Below are 21,205 nucleotides of genomic sequence, written 5' to 3'. Positions count from 1 at the left end.
CATCGCATCTGGTGTAAAACGGCCCTAAGGCTTGATGTGCTTGCAGACAATTCAATTTTTCACTCAGTTTTGCACTCCAGCCATGCATTAATGCAGGTGATGTGTGCTATTTTTACTCCACTGTCTGTGCATGGTTTCCCACCATTGGTGTGGATCATGAATCTCATATTCTATCATACCTGCCATTCTTGTCAAATTCTTGAACAAAAAATTTTCAATCGCCCTGGCCCATTACAATGGTATGCTTGTTGGGTAATTCTAAGGAAGAGTTCTGCTGAGTTATTTGTTAATGAAATTTTGTGGAAACCATTATGTTTTTATGTTAATCCCCTAGGGGCTGGTACTAAACATTGCATAATGCACAGCTTTTATTTGTAAAAACATGAACAAAATTTCTCGCATTCAGTTAATTTTTCAAGTTATCGCACCTGTTCTGCATCATATATACCATTCTGTATTGTTCAATCAAAAAATTTAATTAAACAATATATCAGCGCAGAGCTCTTCCTTAGAATAAAATTCTTGTTGCACATAATGTATTCTTTAATCCATAATTTCTCTTTCATATGATATCAATAACAAAATGGGTGCCATGAATTCCCGTGGGAATGTTAGGTTCCACAGACATTCCTGCTGTAGTTAATTGAAAGCCTTGTGGCATGCATCAAATTCCTCAAGCTTCTTTCAGTTTGAAGCATCTAATTTTATTCCAGGACACCTGCATCTTGAGGCAGTACCTCAAAAATTTTGCTTCAGGAAACTGCATTTGGAAGTCTGGGTAATTGGGTGGTAGGAAACCGAAGCAAGAGATTTCTGGTTAAAAGTGATGATAAAAGATGCTTCAAACAGAAGAGGAGCTATCAGAGAAAAAGGTTGGATAAATAAAAAAAAAAAAAAATATTAACGGATAAAAGAATAAAACATTAACCAATCCTCACCTCACCAAGGATGCAGTTTTCTGTATGACGGGCTCCCCCAGTCAACATAACTGTACTAATGTTGGCTTGTCCTACTGTCTTGGCAGTGATGTTGGCTTTCTTACCTTACACTATAAGGAAGTGCAGGGTAAAGTTCTCCTATGTACAGTTCTGGTAGCAGTTCCATGGCAAGATTGTTTTCTGAAGAGACAATTTGCTCTCAGCTATCCCACCTACACAGTAATAGCCTTGATTTTCACAGCTGCAGAAATGATTTTCTCTCATTTGGTCATCAAAAACTAAAATTTAACAAAACTTGTACAGGTACTTTGTATAAAGCATTTGTCTTGTTTTTGTTGAATGACAAAGCTAACAATGACTTGTTTATTTATGACATGATCGCATCGTCTGAACTGTGTGTGATGAATAGGTGTTTTGATTTTGAGAAAACATATGTAGGATACAAATTTCTCATTTGCCTTTTAATGCTGAGAATGTTAATAGGGTAATTTATGCACAACAGGTAGCATCTGTATGATACCCCAGGGTAGAGTGATGATCTGCATACTTGTGGTCATGAATGCCTCCAGTGTGCATGGTAGCATGCAAGTTCGCTCTCCTGTCATCTTTACCGTTTTAGCTTCTGCCAGTCATAGGGAGGCCCAAGGGAGAGATGATTGGTGCAGAATGTGTGTGCTCTGTTGCATGTGGTTCAATAATTGGTACTCTCGATACTGATTCTGTGCCATGACCCTATGAGTATTTAGTAGGGCAGGCTGGTGCATCTTCCTCCTTTTGGAGGGAATCAACCTGTTCCCTACGGGCTCTGAAAGAATTATTGAGTCCATCATGTTCTGAACCCCAGTAGTCCAAGTTAGAGTGACTCTTGTGAGGTCACTAATCCCATTAGGAGTGGGCCCTAGGCATCCTTAATGAACTTGAGGCTTCCATTTTAAATATGAAGGTTCTAGTTACTTGCTTGCCAAGACTTTTCTGAAGAAAAGGGGTGCAATTCTTAAGGGGCTGTCTAATTTGTTTGTTCCCTCTGAGTTTGACATGCTCCATAGAGCTGACACGATAAACCTCCATCTCTTCATGAATCTTGGGACATTTAGAGGCTACCATAACTAGAGAGGGCATGAGGCCCATAGGAAGCTCTACATCTGCAAAAATTTTGAACCCCCTGAACCCCACCCAGTAGGTCATCCCTCTGCTCCAATACTCCAAGGGTACATCTCTTGGCAACATGTTCATGACCATCAGAAACAATCAGCTTCCAAATTGTTGCTCAGCAATATGAGGTTTTGTACTTTTCTTCCATCATTCTCCCTCATAAGACCATAATTAGTTAGGCCACAATACTTTTATGTGCCAGTTGGAGTGCAACCCATGGTTTTACTAAGAAGGTGGAGTCCATGTCATGGTCCTTGTTAGCTTTGAAACTTGAGTTCCACCTACAAACTTCATCAGAGTTCATTAGACAGTGTCTGTTGAAGTCAAAGCTTTTGTGGCTAATGCAAAGTAATGGGTTTGTGTTGAACATATATTTATTATGAATAAATTTTTTCTTTCACATACAAACCCATTACAACAAATTAGCCCTCCTCCTAATCCCTTCAAATTTTTGCCAATAGACATACTTTGTGCTTGTGTATGGGATGGACGGGGACATCTGGGATGCATCTGGAGACAGGTGCTACCTCTAATTAACAAAACAATGAGGTTGTATTTGAAAAGTTTTTTTTTTTATTTTTACTATAAGAGTACAGCTATCCTTTGGATAGAATGGGGTTGAATTTTTGGCAAGAATCTGATTCAGTCTCTAATAATATAAGGGTCAGAATTAATTTTAGACTACATGTATATAACAATCAGTAACATTTTATTTGATCTCAGTTGTACAAGAATTAACCTCTGTGTTTTCAGTTGTGTTGCTAGAACATGCGGGGATGTTCATTGTTATAGTAAAATAATCAGAGGTAAACTCTATACATTAGACTTAATCATGACAGAAACCATAGTACTAGATCCAGTATCTTACAAAAAATGCATAGGTTCTTTTAATAGCAGGAGACAGAGGGTTGGCTGAATTTTTGAGGACTACTGTGCTGATTAGTAACACCTGTGCCAAGCTGTCTTTGCATAGCACTAAAGTGCTTTACCCAAGGATCTTTGCAGATTTTAACTGTTCAGTGAGCAGCTACTTTTCAAAATAAATTCTAAGTATGATTAGAAGCACTGATACTACCATGTAGGCAATGTTGATAGTTGGATCAGAAATAATCTTTTCCTTCTCTAAACTACAAATGAAAGGAAAGATAGGTTTCGGCAGCAATTTTTGAGAATTATATTGTAGTTGTGATAGTTTTGATACTAGAGCTCTAATGATTTTTTAATCTTGTATAGAATTTACACTAGTTTTAAGATCTGCTGTCGTGATTGTGTTAGAAATTTTTTTTTCCATTTTTATTTATTCCATTCTTTATTTATTCATCACAGGTCATGTCTTAGAGGCTACAAAGGCATCTGCAAATGGTACTCTGACAGATACACAGGCATTCCTCCTACCAATGTGTCAAGTTTTGGAAGAAATATTTCGTAAAGGAATGAACAACCAAGTTCACTCAGCTTTTGGCATCACCCGCCGTGATTACTGGGCCTGGATCAACAAAACTTTTCAGACGTCTGAAGGGTAAATTTCACTGCACAAAATATCTATGGAATTTAGCATTTTTGCTATTAAGTAATTACTAGTGTACAATTATTCGTAAAGGGTAGATCAAGAGCATCCTAAGTAGGCAAGCTTCTTGATACCACCGTAAAACTGTTACAAGAGTACGTATTTTTAAAAATATCAGGCTTTAATGCCAGAGGTTGATGACATAAGATCAGCATATGAAAAACACTTGAATTATTTACAAATTTTTGTTATAGGGCATAAATGCTAAATTCCATGGAAGCTCATTCTTTTAGAAGATTCTATGCCTAATTACTTATGGTGTACCAGTGTAAAATATATATTATTATTTAATGCAGCTTGTAAAAAGTTTCACTATTGATGAAAGTTTGTTTTAATTGCAGGTTGAGCAGTAGTTTTAAGCGAACAGTAGAATTCGTATCCAGTAACCAATGTGTAGCAACTCCTCAGGGACGTGGCCGTTTGTTTATCAGAGCTGCCCTTAAAGCCAAATGTCTCCATGTTCCTGTTGAAACAATAGTAAGAATAATGGTGTTTTGTAATCTTGAAAATTTGCAGCTAAAGAAATTGGTTGTTATAGAACAAACCTATTACATATAATTCACCGTTTCGTGGTCACAAAATCATCCCAGACACTTCGTTTTTTTGTAAAAAGAGAGCAGCAATTTAAAGGTATTGTTCCTGTGTGGACAAATCACAGGCTCTCCATCAGGGAAAAATCTTATGCCATGTGTCTGAGCAACAGTTCAGTGCGCTCTTGAAATTCCCATGTATCTATTTAACAGTAAGTGTTGGTAGTGATTTTCCTATGTAGTAGAGATGGATATTCCCTTTGGAACAGCTTTTGCTAGATATGGGATATAGTTACCAGAGCCCTGTTGTTATGGTAGTTTGCTGGTATTCATGTAAGCACAGGATTCATTTGTTCATAGAGAAGAGCAACTAATGCTGCTATGCTTCAAGCATATTGTTTTTAATTATAAAACTTGTTAACCAAGAACAGCATTAGGTTTACTTTTTGCTTCCTTTTTTACCATGGTTCCCACCTGATAAGAAATATAAGAGTGTAAGATGCGCCTAAAATCTGGCAAGATATATTTAGGAAAAATAAAAGCTCAAATTTTCTGTGAAAGAAATTGTTGGTTGGGAAGTTCACTCTCTTGTTTGATTGGCCACATTTTGTGTGCAGCCATGTTTCACAGTTAGTGCACCAAGCGTTATCAGCTAACGCTGCCATTTTCTTGACACATATTGTCCATTGCCCTTTCAAATTTACTAAGGATTTTAGTAAATATTACTGAGCTGGGCCATTTTAGCTATGGTTTATTGACTTGACTGTTTATTAGTGAAAATTCATGTATCAGCGAGGCTGACAGCTATGCCATGTTTTAGCTGTGTAAGGTGTTATTGCCAAAACAACATTGGCCTTCTACAGCAAGAAGACAGTTATGTAGCAGAGTGGTAAAATTTGTATTCAGATTTTAATAATCAACTAATGATTCATAGATATTCAGAAGTAAAGAACAAAATGTTACAGTAGCTAGGTAAGTCATTACGAGTGAGGAAACATCATAAGGCCATCGAATTATGTGCTTTTGAGTTTTGGCATTTAGTTTTTTAATTTAGGATTATTTTGATTTGTGATTATCATCTGATAGTTTATTAACGTGTTTATTTTATTCTGAGGTCATCTTGGAACCAGCCATTGGAGTATTAGGCACATTGTGATTCTTGGAGGAATTTCTGGAAAGTGTGTCTACTGTGGCAGGAAATATGTTGGGTGGGAAGCCTTAGACCCAAGCATGTAACCCCTGGGTCAAAGGAGAATGTGTGTGAAGGCAGGACATATGCTGTGCTTCCTGGTTCTGAGTGTAAAGATGTAGTTATTAATGAAATCTCTAGAGATGGTCTAACTTTTCACTGATGTAGGATATGCGAGTAGTTATTAATGAAATCTCTAGAGATGGTCTAACTTTTCACTGATGTAGGATATGCAAGTTAGCTGCTGAGGATCAAACTAGGAAACAGCATATGAGACATATTGTAGCAGGTTAGGTCTCATTTAGCCTCATTTATCTTTGGAAGGTTTTGGAACTGTAATATCACTAATGATTACTTGCAGTTCTTTCTTTTATCCTTCTTCCTCTTGTTTAATTCTGTATTCTTGTGTTTTGAGGTTAATCCAACTTGTCCATACCTGTAATAAAGTTTTCATCAGTGTATGGATTGTTAGAAGGTAGTACACTTTCCTGGCCTTTGTTGACAATCATCTTGTACCATTCTTTAATGGTTTTTTACAGTATTGTTTTTACTGTCATCCCACTCTACTTTTAGGTCTGTCCTTCTGGATGACTTTAAGTTTGAAAATTAAGACAAATTTTGTTAGTCTCAGATTTTTATGATGTCTGAATTTCATAGATGTAGCTTTGCAATAGGGTGCTAGGAGCACTTTTCAATTTTAACGTGGACATAAGTGCTGACTAACTAACTCCCCCATTGCTGTGCAGTGTAAAGGGCCTCAATAATATTGTTGTGGTAATTTTTAATATGTACAGTATATTGTTGTATTGGATGAAAATTTAATAGATTTATATGATTTTTTTCAGCTAAACAAATAACATTGAAATGGTTCTGTATCTGACACAAAGTTAAGTTTTTCTTGATGTTTTGAGAAAGTGAACTACTTGAGCAAACTGCAGAAAAATACTAGTTGAAGACTTATTTTGTATTCCTAATCACAAAGCAATAGAAATGTTGATGATAAAATTAATGTTTAATGCTACTAAGATTCATCAGCAATTCATGTTTGAAGGTATGCATTGTGTTTAGATAAGAAAGCAAAAATGAAACAATACAAATATCTGAAGTGTCGTATAAAAACAATATAAACTTGACTTTTTTTATTAGATCTTTTGCCAGCAATGCTTATCCAAGTTATGTAAGACATGGAGTTTTGAGGAAATATTTGATGTACTGTATTGAAAATTGTAGAAGTAAACTCATGTTAACCAGAGGACAACCCATAAAGCTGCCTTTATCATTGAGGTTTTCTCCTAAGTTACTAAACTCCTTTATCATTTTCTTTTGATGATTTTTATCCGTTTACTTTCATATAAGTTTATAAATACAATTCACTTTTCATTGAACATAATTTGCTTGATGCGACTTTAACCATAACCCTACCAACAGGTGCGTATGAAGTGTAATGAAGGCTTATATGATGAAAGCTCAATTATTGGTGATGAAATTCTTGGGGAGATATTCCTGAGCCTTCTTTATCAATGTTCTCATTTGAACTTTGATATGAAAATTGAAAATGCTTCATTTTTGGATGAAACATGGCAGCTTCCTATCTATGAAGAGTATGAATTAGTTCCATGCATGGATCTTGGAGTTTACTTGGGGTAAGGACTGTCTTTCTGTTTTTTGTTGTTAAACGCCTTAGTCATATCTTAGGATCTTCCATGAATATCTAATTTTTGCAAACTATTGATTTCTTCAAACAAACCTATTACTCAAATGCAGCCCAAATTCAGGGTTTTCAAATGTTCCACACAGTTTTTTTTTTTTTTTTTTTTTTTTTTTCTAACAGAAAATGGTAACGCATTAATACTACCACAATATGTGGTATTTGGATCCATATTTCCACTGTATTTCCTCACTTTTAAGTATTTTGGCTGCTAGCGGGGGTTAGGACACTTTTAATATGTGATGAAACCGTTTTTATTTTTAGAAAATGAGATTTGTACCTTCACAAGTTCATCACTCATATTACTGTATAGCCCCTATTTCAATTTATGTGTTATGATTCAGGCTTCTTAAGGACCCAGAGTTAGTTTATCGGACATTTGCGTCTATGAAGAGGATAGCAATGAACCCAAGGCGTCGAGAAGGACAAGCACTCATATATGTGCATTAAGGAACCTGTCCGTAGAAACAAAATAAGGCATTGAGACATACAAATCCTTTCTACGAAGTACAAAATAAAATAAGGCATTGAGACATACAAATCCTTTCTACGAAGTACAAAATAAAATAAAATTGAAGGCATTGAGACAAAATAAAATAAGGCATTGAGACATACAAATCCTTTCTACGAAGTACAAAATAAAATAAGGCATTGAGACATACAAATCCTTTCTACGAAGTACAAAATAAAATAAGGCATTGAGACATACAAATCCTTTCTACGAAGTACAAAATAAAATAAGGCATTGAGATATACAAATCCTTTCTACGAAGTACAAGGCACAAGCCATTTGTGTAAGACAGTGGTTAGTAACCTGGAAATCTACCTCTCTGAGGATGCTGGAAATGAGAAGCAGAAGGTGAGAGCAAGGATGAAGAGGAGGGATATTTTTCTAAGTACTCGTTTGGACCATGTAATCCTTGACCTGTTGCTGCTTATGGTTATATAATAAATAATTATCCAACCCTTTATGAGTTCCTTCCTTCAGATGAAAATTTTCAAAAAATGATTGGCAGGTGCTTGCCATTAAAATGTTGAAGTCTGGGTTACATTTAACAAGGAAAGATGTGGAGGGAGGTCTTATCATACTTTAACGTGCACTGCTTTGCCAATATGTCTGAGCAAGTAAGATGGTGTTTCCAGGAATATGCTCTTCAGAGCAGCATGTGAAGGGAAACAGTTTGTATGTATCTATTGTGGATTCCTTGATTCTACTAATAAAGGCCAATGGTTCTAACTGGACAGAGGAGAAAGTCCACATAACCTTTGGTGTAGGAAGCAAGAGGGAATGGGAAAGGTACTTTGAATGGTCCTGACTACTAAAGCTTGTGCCTTTACCACAAAGCTAGCTGTCAGTTGCAATACTTTAGATTTTCACCCTCTGCTATGGGTGATCACCAGAAAAAGCATGAAGTTCATTTACTTGTCTTGGCCCAAAAGCCAGAAACAAAGTCATTTGGTAGTGTGAGATCCTGCAGGGAGAAGTTTTTGTAAAGTCTTTTAAGAAGGCATGGTAAGGGTCACCAGCCGCTTTCCTAACACATCTCACTTCGTGGGATCTCTGCTAAGTTAATGAATCAGCTGATAAGGAATGTGTGTTAGGTCGACAGAGCATACTTAGTACACGGCAGATGAGGGGCCCCTGTCTAGGTTAGGCATCATGAAAGTGCAGGAGTCTGTCTTAGAAGTATCTTGAAGGCAAGATGAGATGTGAAAGAGAATACAAATAAAAGTCATAAAAAATGCAAATATAAGTAAGCAGAAAGTCTGCTAACTTACAATACGAAAACTCAATTACAGAAGCCTGTAAATTATTAAGAGCAAGGATATCAAAATGTGGCTGAAAAACATGCAAGGTTTATATGTATGACCTGCAATAAACAGTTACAAATATTCCCTGACTTGTCATTGAAAAAGATTTATCAAAGATATCAAATAATACAAATATTTAATGCAAAACTGACCATTGCAGTATTTAAACCATTGAAGGTTAATGGCACCTGCTAGTTAGCACCCAGGCAAGAGAAGGGACAACAAAATATTCATAACAGAGGAAATTAGGACAAGGTAAGAAAATTGACACAGATGAACTTTGCACATTAAACCTGTACACTGAAGAAATGCACACTAAACTTATAAACTAAACAAATGTACATTAAACCTATAAACAAGAAATGTACATTAAACATATAAACTGGACAAATGTATACTAAACCTATAAACTGAACAGATGTACACTAAATCTATTAACTGAACAAGTGTACAGTAAACCTATAAACTGAACATGATCTATGTAAAGAACTTACTTTAGCAAATAACCTCCCACATACGTATTACCTAATTTACTCAAGAAACCGTCTAGTGCACCAATACCAAATAATGCTTGACACTCCCCAGAAACACTAACTGCTAAAGTAATAGCATTACAGTATTGTTTTATATAAACAAAATTGTTATTAGCAAAAAATACCTCTCAAGGGGCTGTTACTAATTCACTTAGAGAATTATGAAGCAGAAAAGATAAGATGTAATAAAAAAAAGTGTAGAATGATTCAATGATTTGATGAATTTTAATCTTTAAATAGATAATCATGCAACTGGAAACTAGGAATTCAAATAATCTGTTAACATGGCAGCAGACCAATGAAAAATGAGGCAGTTACTTGGTGATGACTTGTGGATCCAAGTACCACTTGCTTGGTTTTGCCACGTCTGTGTAGACAGCAAGTGTGGAATATATTTTTAATTTGTTTACTTTTTACTTTTTTAAATTAAAAAATTTAGCTAAGTACAGTGTAAGTAGCAGTCATGGTTATGCACTCACCTTTTAACTGTTAACTACTACCTGGTCCAAAGTCCAGGTCTGTATACTGTACATCAGTCATGGCTTGTGTGGTTTGGTTACTTCTGTCAGTGTTCTTAATTTACTTAATTGAAATTAAATACCTCATTTCTTGCATTTTCACTTACTTTTTTCTCTCCATCTATCTGTCTGTATAAATATATGTATGTGTATGTGTGTTTGTGGTTGAATTATGTAATGAAACAAATGTATGGTAGGTTTGACTAACCTATCCTAGAGATTATTTGCTCTTGTCTGCTATTCTATAGGTACCTGTCAATGACAGGCCTTGCATGATGATTGCTTCTGTATTCATCCTCAGAACATTTGATATGCCTCATAACTATATAAGTTAAAATAACTAAAAATGTTATACCTTTTGTTGTGGCTCTTATATTTCTATGTGGAACAGTCTATTATCAAAAGGGATTATAGTTTGTTTTTGGTCCTTGCTGGTCTACTAATGGTGGTTATCAGAAAGTGTCATTGCTCCTGAGTTGGCACTCTGAAGTTCAAATAAACTTTCCTATATCAGTAAGCCTTCAGTGCAGTACGGCAACTAATTTTAATATAAAGACTAGCTTCTTGTAAAATTAATATTTAATGTTTTTGAAAGTTCGTAGTTCTTCCCACTATACTTTAATTCATCAAAATAATACTATATAAAGGAATGAAGTGAAAAGTAGTTTTGAACATTATTTCTAAATATGCCTGTATGTGTTTTTATAGCTTCTTAATTTATCAACAAGTATCTGTATGATAGTTGTTTAGTATCCAGTTAGCTCTATGGAACAACATGAAGAGAATGTCATGCTGTGGGTTTATCTCAAAGATTTTCACATTGTTAAAATTAAAACATAGTTTAACATGACCAATGAGTTGCATATCAGGGCTGTCATTGGGCTGGCCCAAGGGCTGTGTTTTGAAACGAGTGGTGAAAATTGAACATGACATCGTTAAATAAGTTGAGCGCATGTTGATTATTGTCATGAAATCAAGTCATTTATGTGTAAATGTTGTTTGCTGGTGTTCTTGAAGAGTTTGTATTTCTGAGTGATTTTTCATTGTTATAGTTGATTGCACTGGAACAAGATCAAAATGACTTACAGTTTTGGTATTAAAAAAGTGCTCGGCAAGTGCAGTGTCAGTGGTGAATTTTCATAGAAAAGGATCCTGTCAGTTTTGTTATTTTCTCTGTGGTCTTGTTCAGAAACCTTTGAAAAGTCAGCTAGTAGAATCAGTTCATTGCCAAGAAACCCATTCAAGTTATTCTTGTAGTTGACAACTAGAGTGCTTGCTGCTTTTTCATTGTAATTTCCTGTTAACTCACAAACTGACCCAAGGTTACTATGAAATTCCTGTCATTTTAACTGCACATGTGTCCTCTTACTTCAGTTAGAAGTAAGTCTGGTTGCTTTTAGTACAGAGCTGTTTGCAGGTTGAAGTTATGTATTGAGATTTTTAGTAATTACTGATGCTAACAAATACTTAAAAATCATATAGGTTGTATAAATACTATTTATATAAATATATAATTTTTTCAAGGAATAGTTTTGAAATTGATACTAAATATACACTACAAATACAGTGTTTAACTTACGAATGAAGACAATATATAGCTGAAAATAATGAGGCATACTGTTGTTGTAAATTGCTTCTGGTTTAAAAATAACCATGTCTTTTGCAGGTTGTATTTATAGACATTTATCTCTGGCTACTTAGAGATATTGGAGTAGTCTTTAAGAGTGTTTAAAGCCATACTTACCCAAAAATAAAAATCTTAATGAGCAATGTTTAGAGTGTTGTATCAGTTAATAACAGACAGGAAGTGTGAAGGAAGGTTAAATTTGTTCATGCGTTTATGAAAATTTACATATTGTATTGGAAAGAATATAGTAACTATTGTTTATCTGAAGTAATTGTAAGCCTTTCAGCAAGTGGTTTTTGGGAAGCTGCAACAATGTGGACCTTTTGATTTTGGGATTGTCTGACAGAACAACATTGTTATAAAAGTAATGGTGGATTGGTACAGAGGCACCTCAGTTTACTAGGTTTTGTTTCTTATCAGGTGCATTTGAGTCTGGCAGAAATAAAACTAATAATCTGTACGAGAGATATATGGCCACAGAAAGTGCACATTAAAAAAAGAAACATGAAGATGTATATATGTATTTTTATATTGTATGAGTTTTGTGAATATTATTTCACATATCTTGTAAACATAAGCAGATAGTTTAGGTGCACCAGTTACTTAACTTAACTACCAGTTAATCAGTGGTAACTTCAGTAATGAGCAGTCTTTGCTGATTATAACAGCTAGTCAGCACTTGGTTTACCAACCCTGTGGGGATCAAGGTATACGTAGAAATAAATAACCTTATTTGAAATGGTTGCGAATTATGCCTAAATTTATTGTAGCTCAAAAAATATGTTCTCTGATGAATGAATTTTGGTAAACTTGGTAAAAGTAAGATTTTATAGATAAAGGGTGAAGTTTATTGTATCAGTTTTACTATAGTTTATTTTCCTTTGGATCTTTAATTTCTTGATTGGTTGGAACAATGTGTAAATATGTACAGTATAGTTTAATTTTGTGACTTGATCAAGTAAAGCTTTTTGAATGAAGTTACTGTCAGTAAGTTTGTTGCAGTTTAACATGGTTTGATTTTGTATTGTTTATACCCTGCACACTCAAAGATTACCCTCAGATAGATATAGTGAGCTTTGCTGAGTCTTATTTTGCATATGAAAATAAGTGTCTTGAGATATTTACTTTCATATGGGTTTCTTGCCAGATGTAAATTCCTTTCTAGTGGAGAATGTGTTTAAGCCTAAGCATATTGGTCTGTGTTATTATCTTGGGTGTGTTCTATTAAAGGAACATATTTTGGTCTTTTATTATCTTAGTTGTGTTCCAGTGAGGTTCACGTTAACACTTAATTCATGTACTGGTTCATAATGATATTTTGTAGTTATCCATATTTGTACTCCACATCTCAGTAATCATTGAGAATATTAGAATCCTTATTTTTAATAGTAAGGTCTCAGTAATGTACTTTTTCAGTTCTTTACCATTGTTAGAGAGCCTCAAGTTTGTATGAGAATGTAGGGATATCTAAGACCAAGTGGAATGTCGCTGGTAATAGAGGAGAAGGAAAGAATTTTGTAAAATGTGCATGAAGAGTCTTTCTAGCATTAACACACTCATCAAATTTGTTCTTGATTGTAAAGTTCTTACTAACCTGCACTTAGGTAGCATGTAGTAATGCTTCCTGTACTAACTTTAACCTTTTAACCTTGCTCTTCTCCTGAGCAGCCATGTAAGCGGCCGTGCTGTTGTGGTGAGGGTGGAGGACGGAAGTGTTGCGGCTGAGGATGTAAGCTTCTTGTATTTCTTTTCTTATGTATTGATTTTTTACGCTTTATCCTGGAAGTTTTGAGAGTTTTATTTAGTGTTACTCTTTGTTTTCGTGTGATAGATTTTGACTCTTCATTTATTCAGAGTTGCTAGAGAGGAGGAGATAGGAAAACAAGAAGTGGGTAAAGCTGTTAAGAAAATATCAAAACTGTAGGTCACATAAATAAAATAGTAAAAAAATTTGGTGAGTTACCCAAAGCAGTTATGATGTTATAGCACAAAATGTTTTTCTCAAACCCATCAATCAGGTACACTACATTCCTTCTTTTTGTGGTCCTTAAAATTCAGATTTTTGACAGGCATATAAGTTATCCATTTCACTTTTGACAGATCTGTGCATTGGTATGTATGTAACCCAGCTCACCAATATGTAAAACCAAAGTTAAAGAAATAAGTCTATGGAGGTAGGAGGATGAATTGCACTATATAGTTAATTTTTCACTTTATAGAATCAAGTTTTTATCTAAACCATATTAATTATATAAATTACTGAGTTGCCATTTAGGCAGAAGTCAAGCTCTGAATTGTGAACAACATATAGTATGGTCCAACTAGAGCCCTGGTAACAGGTTGGTTTCTTCTAGGTAGGACAGAGCAGTATGGTATATGGTAAGGGGCTGGTATAAGGTAAGAGGGCATTTTGAAAGGTCTGTACCGTTAATATGATATGTAATGGCTTGTACCCCAGATCATTCACATCTATTGTCTGTGTCAGGAGTTTGAGTGATGGCAGGTTAGAATGAGGTTCATGAAGTTAAATTAACTTTTTCCCCTTTGGGTTGACATTGATAAATCACAATGTAAGTGAAAGGTAGTAAAAGTAAAATGATATTTTGATGTACCCACATGTAAGTTGGAAGACTTAAGATTTTTGCATGGGAAGACAAAAGTACCCATACCTCTTAAATGTCTGCATCAGTCATTGAAGTATTAAGAACAAGATTTCAGTATTACCTGTCTCAACCAGAAAGAGATTTTATTCAAGATTTGCTTCTTACTGTGGTTCTTAACAAGAAAAAGTTTGGAAGAATCAGTTCTGAAAAGACTTAGTTCTTCTCAAGTACAGTAAATCATGATTGCCAGGCAGTATGTATATGAAATCTTTGTTATTCATGACTGAAGACAAGGCTTGATTAGGAAGGGGTGCAGTAGTAAAGTCCTGACAACCATGAGTTTGCATCTTGGCAATGAAATCCAATCAGAATTAAAGACCTATGGATGTTCTGCCTTTTGTATGAATGACCACTCCAGATAAATCATGACATTCCACTTCTTGTTTTGAGGAAGCTAGTTCTTCAAATAAGATGAAAGAGGTTAAAGGTAATGTGTCTTCTTGGAGGTACAGCAATATGCCCAGGCAATGGGAAATGGCTCTGTATTGTATGTAAACAAGACGTGCAACTCATGCACGGTTCCTTGATGGCTGGTGCTTATCAGCATTTTTGTGATGGGTGACTGTAAGGCATTTGTTTGCTTAAATGCTCAAGTCTTGAGGCTCTAAGAGACTGATTTCTCTCTGAGGCCAGTGGTAAGTACATCCTCTTCAAGCTTTCAGTATGCTGTAGTCAGAGTTGGGTGGCAAATGGTTTGGTGCTAGTAAAGCTCTTACATCCAGTTGATCAGCTCAACTTTTGGGTCCATTGTCTAATGATATACATTAGTGAGGTAGACAATACCTAGTGTTGCATTTCTTTCTTGTGCTTCCTTTGTGTCATGAAGGTAAGCTTACTAACCATATCAGACTGTCAAGTTATGGGCTTCTGGATTATCAGACTTTATTATTCCTTTGGTTTGTAAGTCTAATCATCTCTTCAAAGGATACCATTGTTATTGTTGAGCGTAAGAGTTTCTTTCACACAAAGAAGTATCTTTCTTCTAAATTTCTTAGGTCTCAGTGTCAGCTTCACTGAACCATACATTTACAAGCAAGCTTCTTCACAACTTAAGGAACAAGTTGCTTATGTCTGTTCACTGAAATAAGGTTGTCTTTAGGATACAGATATTGTACCGAGTCTCTTCATTTAGATTTATAAAAGAAAGGGGGATATTTTACTGGAGAAGACCTCAGGCACTAGGTTTACTCTTTTTCAGTTAGTCTTTCTAATGGTACTCCTCTTTGAAGCTTGTTACTATTTGAGAAAAGATCTTTCTGCTTGCATTAATCAAGAGAACAATTTGTGAACTTCTTAGGGTTGCTTTTGCTTTGGTCACTAGGGAAATGGCATATGGACAAAGGAATAAGGAATGAAGCATCTTTTGGATAAGCTTTTAATTGTTTACCATAAATATTTTAAAGTGTAGTGTGCTTCTTAATTTCTGTTTGCATCAAGTAATTCTTACACTTATAGCAAGGAAAATGTAAAAAAAATTGCATGTTTTTAAAATGGCTGACATTTTACTTGAAATCTTATTTTGCTTCAGATATCCACTAGGGGCATAGCATACTATATTATTGAAGTGTTCTTGCTTGATAATTTATAAAATTTTAATAGTTTGAATAAAGGGTAGCTTAGGAAAATAGCCATGCTGTTGTTTTATTCTTTTCTCTGCTTACCTAATTATTCTTGTATAAGAAGTTGATTCTGCTGGGGTGTTGTCTATCACTTAACCTTTTATTTTAAACAGAATAAGATAGAAGTTGGGGATGTCATTGATGAAGTGTTTGGCATCTGCATTAATGGATGGCGACGTGGACGTGTGACTTCTCTCCTAAGACAGAAGAAAGGTCTACCAGTTTCATTAAAAGTTATTAAGGTAACACCGTATTCTCTCTCTCTCTCTCTCTCTCTCTCTCTCTCTCTCTCTCTCTCTCTCTCTCTCTCTCTCTCTCTCTCTCTCTCCATTTGGATGCAACTGGAAACAATTATGCCATTAGAGTTTTCAAGCCAAAAACAGTGAAAAGTGCAGGTATAAATACTTTAAAAGAAAAAACATTTACTGAATATGTACATATAATAATCAAAGTTAGAGCATTTGTTGAAAAGAAGAGAAAAAAGGGCAGTATAAAAAACCATCTTGACACACTAATATTTGGACATGATGAGACCTGTAAGGCAGTGTACATAAATAAATAGAAAACAAAAGAATGTAACTACCAGCCAATAAATAGATAATGATTGCTGGCTTTCATCATGATAATCATTTCTTAACATTAGCTGTACTAGACAGTGCATAAAAGCATTAGTCAGTACTACTACTACTACTATTGTTCATAATCCTTAGTTGGGTTGCTGGTTGTGATGAGCCCTTCTAAGGGTTTTGTGCCTTGGGGTCTTCTCTTTGTCTGTTCCTTAGTCTCCCATGTTTTCTTGAATGTGGCTTCTTCATCTGCTTCCAGGCTTTCCTCTCCATGTCACTAGCACCTCCATTTCCATTTTCTTTCCTGCAACATTTTGCTCATCATCATCTCCCCTCCTTATCAGGTGTCCAAATCATCTCTGGCTTAACTCAGGGTTTCTTTTATATTTCAGTGACTTTAGTAGTCCCCAGATGTATTCATCTTTCTCATCACTCCACTCGTCTGTCCATCTGAGCATCGTCATTCCCAGCCATATTGACTTGTTTTATTGTCTTCAACTGTGCCTCTTCTGGCCTAAACAACATACCATGTCTTGCTACCATCCTGTGCAGGCAGTCCCTGGGTTACATCGGACTTGACTTACGTCGTTTCGATCTTACGGTGCTTTTCAAATATATTAATAAAAAAATCAGTTCCGGATTACAGCGTTTCAGTCGTACAGCGCCATAAGTGATGGAAGACTGGAACTAGTTTTTGAGTGGTATACCTGTAGGTGCTATAACGATGTGAGAAAACTAGTTTAGGTAGTTATAGTCCCCAGGAGGGTTCACTATAAGGAGGTGAGAAAACTGATTTATAACCAGGGCAATGCTTAAAAACCTGTTTCTTTCCCGAGGCTATTATCTCTCTCTCTCTCTCTCTCTCTCTCTCTCTCTCTCTCTCTCTCTCTCTCTCTCTCTCTCTCTCTCTCTCTCTCTGAGCTAGAGAGAGAGAATTTTTTGTCATTCATTTTTTCATATTTTCCATGCTGTAATTACAACTTTGCATTTCAATAACTAGGAAAATATAATAAATTAGGTAAGATTTTAGCATAATTCTGTGGCATTCCCATCTTTTTCTGGCACAATAAGCGGGAGAGGGAGGTAGGCTTAACTGTCAGTCATTTTGCCATATTGACGTGAAGGGTGCTAGGCAAACACACGCATCTCTCTCTCTCTCTCTCTCTCTCTCTCTCTCTCTCTCTCTCTCTCTCTCTCTCACACACACACACACACACACACACACACACACACACACACACACACACACACACACACACACACACACACACACACACTCTCTCTCTCTCTCTCTCTCTCTCTCTCTCTCTCTCTCTCTCTCTCTCTCTCTCATTTTTATGAATGGTGTAGGTAAGGAATTCTTCACTTTTTTCATTTTTATAAATTGTTTAGGTAAGGAATTCATCACTTTTTTTTTTTTTTTTTTTTTAATATGGTGTTCTGACTTACTGTAGGTCATTTTATGACTTCCATCGTGCCTCAAGAATGGAACTCCACCGTAACCTGCGAACTGCCTGTATTGCCCTTCAGCCTATAGGGACTCTCTTATTGCAAGGTTTACTTGATACTTCACTCCAGTTATTCCCTCTGGCTTGAATTTGATAATTAACTTCTTTATCCATACAGTATGTATTATCAACTGTATTATTATCAGACCTAGATACTTAGACATTCTCATGATGGTCACTTAGCTGAATCATGGCTCCATCCAATTTGTCATATATTCATTAGGTGTTCAACTTAGCTATAAAATCATTAATGGGCACAGAATAAAGAAATTGAGGTATTTTAATCAGCAGACCTTGTAAAACAGCAATAAAGCATGTAACTGACTGCGCAACCTGAGGGGGTTACATCATTATTAGATTCAAGTAAAAGTGATGGTGGTTGGAGCATTTATTTTCTCACCACTTGAAAAGTCTTTCATATTTTAAAATTAGTATAAATACCAGGACCAGTGCTGTTGTGAACTTTCTATCATAGTTGAGTGAAAGGAAATTGCTTAAGTATATGAAAATTGAGCAGATTTTATTACAATTTTATTTACCAAAGATTGTTTTCCCATTGTTCTCAGGGCCACTATCCTAATGGATCAGTTTTTCCTGGTGTGGTGCCCTTACTCCGCCGTCTTCATTTAGATATTGAATCCCTACAAGAACAGTATAGGGAAGCTGCTCTTTTAGAGAGTCAGGAAACATCATTGTCTACAAGCCATATAGGGTATGCATAAATTTTTTGTTGAATTTGTATTGTGATAGGATGACAAATCAAGAAGTTAATTTTTTCATCAAAATGGACTATAAATGTTTACAGTAGATATAAAGTGAAGAGGATTAATTAATGTACTGTATTTTCTGGCATGGAGGTGCTTTTTTTTTTTTTTAAGATAAGACTTGGAAATTTAATGGGCATCCTAGAGGGTAAAGGTTACTTTATCATAGGCCTATCATAACCCAAGAGAATGGTTATCTTTGTTAGACAGTAATTAGGACTTTGGTATATGGCCTCTGAATTAAGTGTATAAATTATTCTTGAAATAGTAGATACATAAAAGTACTAGCACATGAATAAGAAAAGAAATAATGTTGTCATGAAGATTCATTTCAGAATTGGTAAATCTATTGTGCCATGCTTATGTGGTACATTCACAAATGGTAACAATATGTAAAATATTTTCAGGTTTTGCTTATTAAAATGCTTTTTCTTATATTTAACATTTGTATTTCGATATTTATTTTGTTGTATGTTTATACTTTTTTTGTTTTGTTCTGTTTTGGGATATCATGTTCATGTGGTGTTTTTACAAACTGTAACTGTGCAGTAAAATGTTATTCCACGTTTTTATTTCCTGTTGTGGTGTTTGGTGTTTACTTTGTCTGAGATTAAAAAAATGCCATAAGTCTGGCATCCAAAGCTATCAAAATCTTGAATTCAAATACTCCATCAGTTGAAGTGTCATCCATTTACATGCATTGAGACACTGTTGGTGGTATGTCAGATTCAGAAGCTTGTTAGATATTGATATCAGTGAAATTAAAAACAACATAAAAGAACATATTCATAAAATAAATGAACTGAAAAACTACAATATGGTAAAGAAGCTAAAGCCATGGTACTTGAGTGCATTGAGACAATTGAATGTGTACAGCTCGCCAACCAAAACAAAGCCATCATCTCATGAATTTGGTGAGGCCATATTTTTATTTATTTTTTTCCAAAATTTGTTAGTCAAAATTGGGATGCACCTTCAAAGTTGGAGTGTCTATTGTCTTTAAATGCTGGGAAATACAGTAATCTTGAGTCATAGTTTTAGACTCCCATTGCTTTCCTAAAGGATTTTTTCTAAATGGGAGGTGAACCTGGAGCAAGGTACAGTTTAGGAGCTTGAACAGGTAGGAAGAGAGAGACTAAAGGGAACAAATGGGAAGTAAAATACAGAAAGCAATTAAGCTGAAAGCTGAAGACTGATTGTTACCAATTGTGCCTTATACAGTGTACTGTACAAAGTATCAAAGGTTATCTTTAGTGTCCTTTTAGACCACAATTGCATTGCTTTCTGCTTTTTTTTTTTTAAGCTGTTCCCTTTGTTCCACTGTCACCATCTAACTGCCCAGTTGTAGTAAATCAGTTTTATATTGTGGCAATTTTCACTCTTCCTCAAGAAATAATCCTCTGGGGTAACAAGATACCAGTATCTATAATCAGGTCACCTGAGTAAAAAAATTTCTGTTTGAGCAAAGACAGCCAGTTGTGTCAGAAAGAAGTACATTGGTGTAATGTATAGGTATATACTAATCAATATACAGTATAAGAAAAACCTGAAACTCCTTGCTTTGGTTTATTCCAAGTAGTAATAGATCAAAAGAATAATTTTTTGATAATTATGATTCAGACTTATTGTTCTTTATATTTCAACAGGGGCCAAACTGTCTATTACCTTGGTAGTGTTTCTGTAGGGAGCTGTGGTGATGTTTCTCAAATAGAACATGCTGTTATGGCTGTCTCCACACAAAATAGACAAAGTGTTGCAGTCAATCTTATAACAGGAGAGATTGGTGTACAAACCTTGCTCAAGACAAACAGGAAGGTAAGTTTTTTCCACCATAACATTGATATAAAATCCAGTCATAATCATGAATCATTTTTTTTTTTGCTAAACCCATTAAGGTTATAGATATAATGATGATGCTAAGATGTTGACCATCTTTTTCATAGAAGTTATTTGGTGAGCAAATGGATGAGGGAACCATAACTCACTCAGTAAATAGTGCACCCATTTTCCTTTTGTAACAGGGACAATTTGGGTTTGGTTAGATGTTGGGGGTGGGATTCAAGACTTGAGTTTTGTATATCTAGAATGCAAATTATCTTATATTTGTGATTTGGTCCCATGAGACTGCAAGCTTTGGTCTTTTATTTGGAGACTTGCTCCTTAGGTGAGGATATTGTCCAGATATCATGACTGATGTTGATTTCTTTACTGGAAATGTAAGCATCCTTGTCAGTTATGTGAGCTGGGGAAGGAAGACTCCTGTAACCACTTGTACTCCTGGAAAATGTGATGTCCTTAGTGACAGGGCCTTTTGCTATTGTAATGTGGCTGGTTTGTAACCTTGCACTATGAGTCAGAGAGAGTTGCCTAGTATGTTTTTTTTTTCTCTCAACATGATATATACATGTGCACACATACAGACTGAAAAATTGAGAAAGAGAGAGAGAGATGAAAAACACAGCAAGTTTGTAGTTTTTCTTAACATGATGCATACTGTACATGTACATATAA

General features: G+C 35.3%; 1 protein-coding gene across 2 annotated transcripts in view; it reads left to right on the top strand.

Annotated features, from left to right (window-relative positions):
- Window positions 1–21,205, top strand: part of LOC136832595 (uncharacterized) — a 42,356-nt gene that overhangs the window by 1,738 nt on the left and 19,413 nt on the right. For both annotated transcript variants that reach the window (XM_067093770.1, XM_067093769.1), the window contains exons 2-8: window positions 3,417–3,609; window positions 3,999–4,134; window positions 6,805–7,019; window positions 13,243–13,303; window positions 15,970–16,098; window positions 18,497–18,642; window positions 20,341–20,509. In XM_067093770.1, the coding sequence (XP_066949871.1) occupies window positions 3,417–3,609; window positions 3,999–4,134; window positions 6,805–7,019; window positions 13,243–13,303; window positions 15,970–16,098; window positions 18,497–18,642; window positions 20,341–20,509 (1,049 nt within the window). The remainder of the gene's footprint in view (window positions 1–3,416; window positions 3,610–3,998; window positions 4,135–6,804; window positions 7,020–13,242; window positions 13,304–15,969; window positions 16,099–18,496; window positions 18,643–20,340; window positions 20,510–21,205) is intronic.

Source organism: Macrobrachium rosenbergii, chromosome 50 (genome assembly GCF_040412425.1).
Source record: "Macrobrachium rosenbergii isolate ZJJX-2024 chromosome 50, ASM4041242v1, whole genome shotgun sequence".
In the NCBI taxonomy this organism is placed as follows: domain Eukaryota; kingdom Metazoa; phylum Arthropoda; class Malacostraca; order Decapoda; family Palaemonidae; genus Macrobrachium; species Macrobrachium rosenbergii.
The sequence above is the reverse complement of the archived record's forward strand: the minus strand, read 5'-3'. Positions and strand labels throughout refer to the sequence as shown.